The sequence below is a fragment of the Habropoda laboriosa genome, unplaced genomic scaffold (assembly GCF_001263275.1).
Source record: "Habropoda laboriosa isolate 0110345459 unplaced genomic scaffold, ASM126327v1 scaffold99, whole genome shotgun sequence".
NCBI lineage: Eukaryota > Metazoa > Arthropoda > Insecta > Hymenoptera > Apidae > Habropoda > Habropoda laboriosa.
This window is the reverse complement of record NW_017100239.1, coordinates 277517-279867: the sequence shown is the minus strand read 5'-3', so window position 1 is coordinate 279867 and position 2351 is coordinate 277517. Positions and strand designations below refer to the sequence as shown.

The window sequence follows — 2351 nt, the reverse complement described above, 5'->3', positions numbered from 1 at the left end:
ATGCGAGACGGCGGCGTTCGATAATGGCAACGATCGTGGTGGTGGTGGTTGATTTCAGTGTTCGTTGCGCGGCTGCAGCATGTTTCAAGAGCCGTTCTTTCTACACCCGCCGGGATCACGGCCACGCGATGGGATCTACATAAATCCGATGAGCGCGTACATCGGTGAGCCCGCGAAGCCAAAAGACACGGAATCTTTCTACCTGCACAGCCCTCACGATCTCGTCTACACGAGGATCACGCGACTGTTCGCGGCGGATACGGACAAGCAACTCCACCACCGGCACTCGGACAAGAAGGACGAGACTTTGACTGGTAAGTGGCACGCGACTCGCACAGTTCGATCGCGATCCCGCTCGCGATCCCGCTCGCGCTCACCGAGTCTTTCCTCGTTCCGCCGTTCTAGTGAAAGTGGACGTGCACATCAACAATGGCGTTCTCGATCGACCGTCCAGCGGAAACGGTTACGCGGCCAAATCGGAAATGGTTCGCGAGCCATCGGAGCACGCGTACGAGCAGATCTGTCTGCGGCAGGATACGGACACCGGTGGCGGTAGCAATCCCGGCGTTACACAGAAGAAGCTGCCCGACAACGCGTCCGATCGCAGGTACCAACGATACCGGTGCAAATCCACGGATTTCGTAAGCGTCTCTTCTCCTCGTAAGCGGGGACCGCTTTCGAAACGAGTTCAGTTTCCGCTGATGCTCGGTCAGCCGTTTCTCACGCGCCGCGCCGCGCCGCGCCGCGAGACCTCGATATTTCGAGCAACTCGCGGTTCGGAGGGGATCGCGTAGAGATCTGAAATCTGAATGCGATTTCAGCCGTTCCCGAAAAACCGATCGCAGATACAGCAGATCGAGCAGCGCGAGCGAGTCGTCGAACGTGAGCAGCGAGATCCCGTGCTTCTCGTCGAGCGGCTCGACGCCGCCGTCGCTCTCGCGGAATAGCAGCAACGAACGGATCGGCAAGAACGGCAAGATCACCGCTGAATCGTCGCACGGTACGTCATTGCGATCCTCTGTAACCTCGAATCCCGTAAGTAAGAATCCCGTTCACCGGAGAACCTGTACGATTTTTTTGCTCAGAGAAAAAGGACTCGACGAGCTGTGCTTTGCAAGTAGAAAGCGAAAAGGAGATCGTCAAACCGGCCCACGGCAGCGGGGCTAGGTAAGTAAATAAGTAGGTCGAACGATAACCAAGTGTGACGCGCGAGATCGAGAGCGCCGCGCCGGGGTGAAGCGAGCAGATCGCGAGGTTCTGCGCGATCCTTTCCGAGGGGATCTCGCTCGATTCTCCTCGATACGGTCAGGTGAATACCGCGCGCGCGCACCTCGATCAAACGGTTCACGCGGGATGGACCGTAAGAAAAGTTTTGCTTGCGGTATATCCTTCGTATCGTCTTCTTCCGTCCCTTCCACCGCGCGTCTTTCACAGCTTCGCCAAGCCGCCGCCGCCACCGCCGCCGCCCCCACCACCGGACAAGGAAGACGTCGTGGTGCTCGTGGTGAACGCCAAGCAAAACTGTGAACCCGCTGCCGCCTGGGACGAGAAGAAGGACGCCGCTGCCGAAGCGAACCGGGATGGAAGAACCGAGAACGGACTTCTGCTGTCTTCGGGTAAGCGCCACTTTGATTCGGGGGGAAACGTAGAGAGGAGAATTTAATCGGCTCGAACGATCGGCTCGACCGGTTTTAAGTATCTATTTCGGACGGTCGTTCGACCAGCCTTAACGAGAATGACGACGATAATTAAAGCGTCGGTGAATCGCAAAGACGGCCGGCCACTTACTAGACCATGGCGCTCATCGGGCATATAATACACTTACCTAGATTTCACTTGCCCGGCGCGTACTACGCTTCGTTCTCCCCTACTCCTTGCTTCTGTTTCGGAACAGCAACCAACAAGTCCGACGTATCCTGCGGCGAGCATCAACAGCCGGAAGTACCTCCTGCCAGTCCACCGGCGGACACCGAGGAAATTAAGACGAATCAAACGTCCCATCTGGTGAACAAGCATATGGTGCTGCCGTTCATACCGCCCAAGTTCGCCAACGCGGACTCCAACACACTGCTCAAGCCGTCCGAGTATCTCAAGAGTATCTGCAAGGCTTCCTCCAAGCACAGCCTGTCGAAAGCAAGGTCGGTCCAATTCGAGAGATCGGTTCGGATCCCTCTTCCCCTTTCCATATTACGTATACGAGTAGTAGTACACCACCTACCAAAGATAACCGCGTTCGCAGATCGGTGGACAACTTGGACATACAGAGCAGAAGCGCCGATCGGAGAAGAGAAGGTTCGACCAGCAGACCGGAAGGGGAGGAGGAACCGGAGGAGGAGGAAGAGGAGGAGCGG

The 2351-nt window shown here is 57.0% G+C and overlaps 1 protein-coding gene across 1 annotated transcript in view; it reads left to right on the top strand.

The window, feature by feature from the left end:
• The first annotated feature begins 482 nt into the window (after positions 1-482).
• LOC108571709 (espin) overlaps positions 483-2351 on the top strand; it is a 22435-nt gene continuing 20566 nt past the window's right edge. Inside the window, exons 1-6 of the mRNA XM_017933821.1 lie at positions 483-607; positions 822-1000; positions 1086-1167; positions 1435-1616; positions 1895-2138; positions 2240-2347. Coding sequence (XP_017789310.1) covers positions 483-607; positions 822-1000; positions 1086-1167; positions 1435-1616; positions 1895-2138; positions 2240-2347 — 920 coding nt within the window. The remainder of the gene's footprint in view (positions 608-821; positions 1001-1085; positions 1168-1434; positions 1617-1894; positions 2139-2239; positions 2348-2351) is intronic.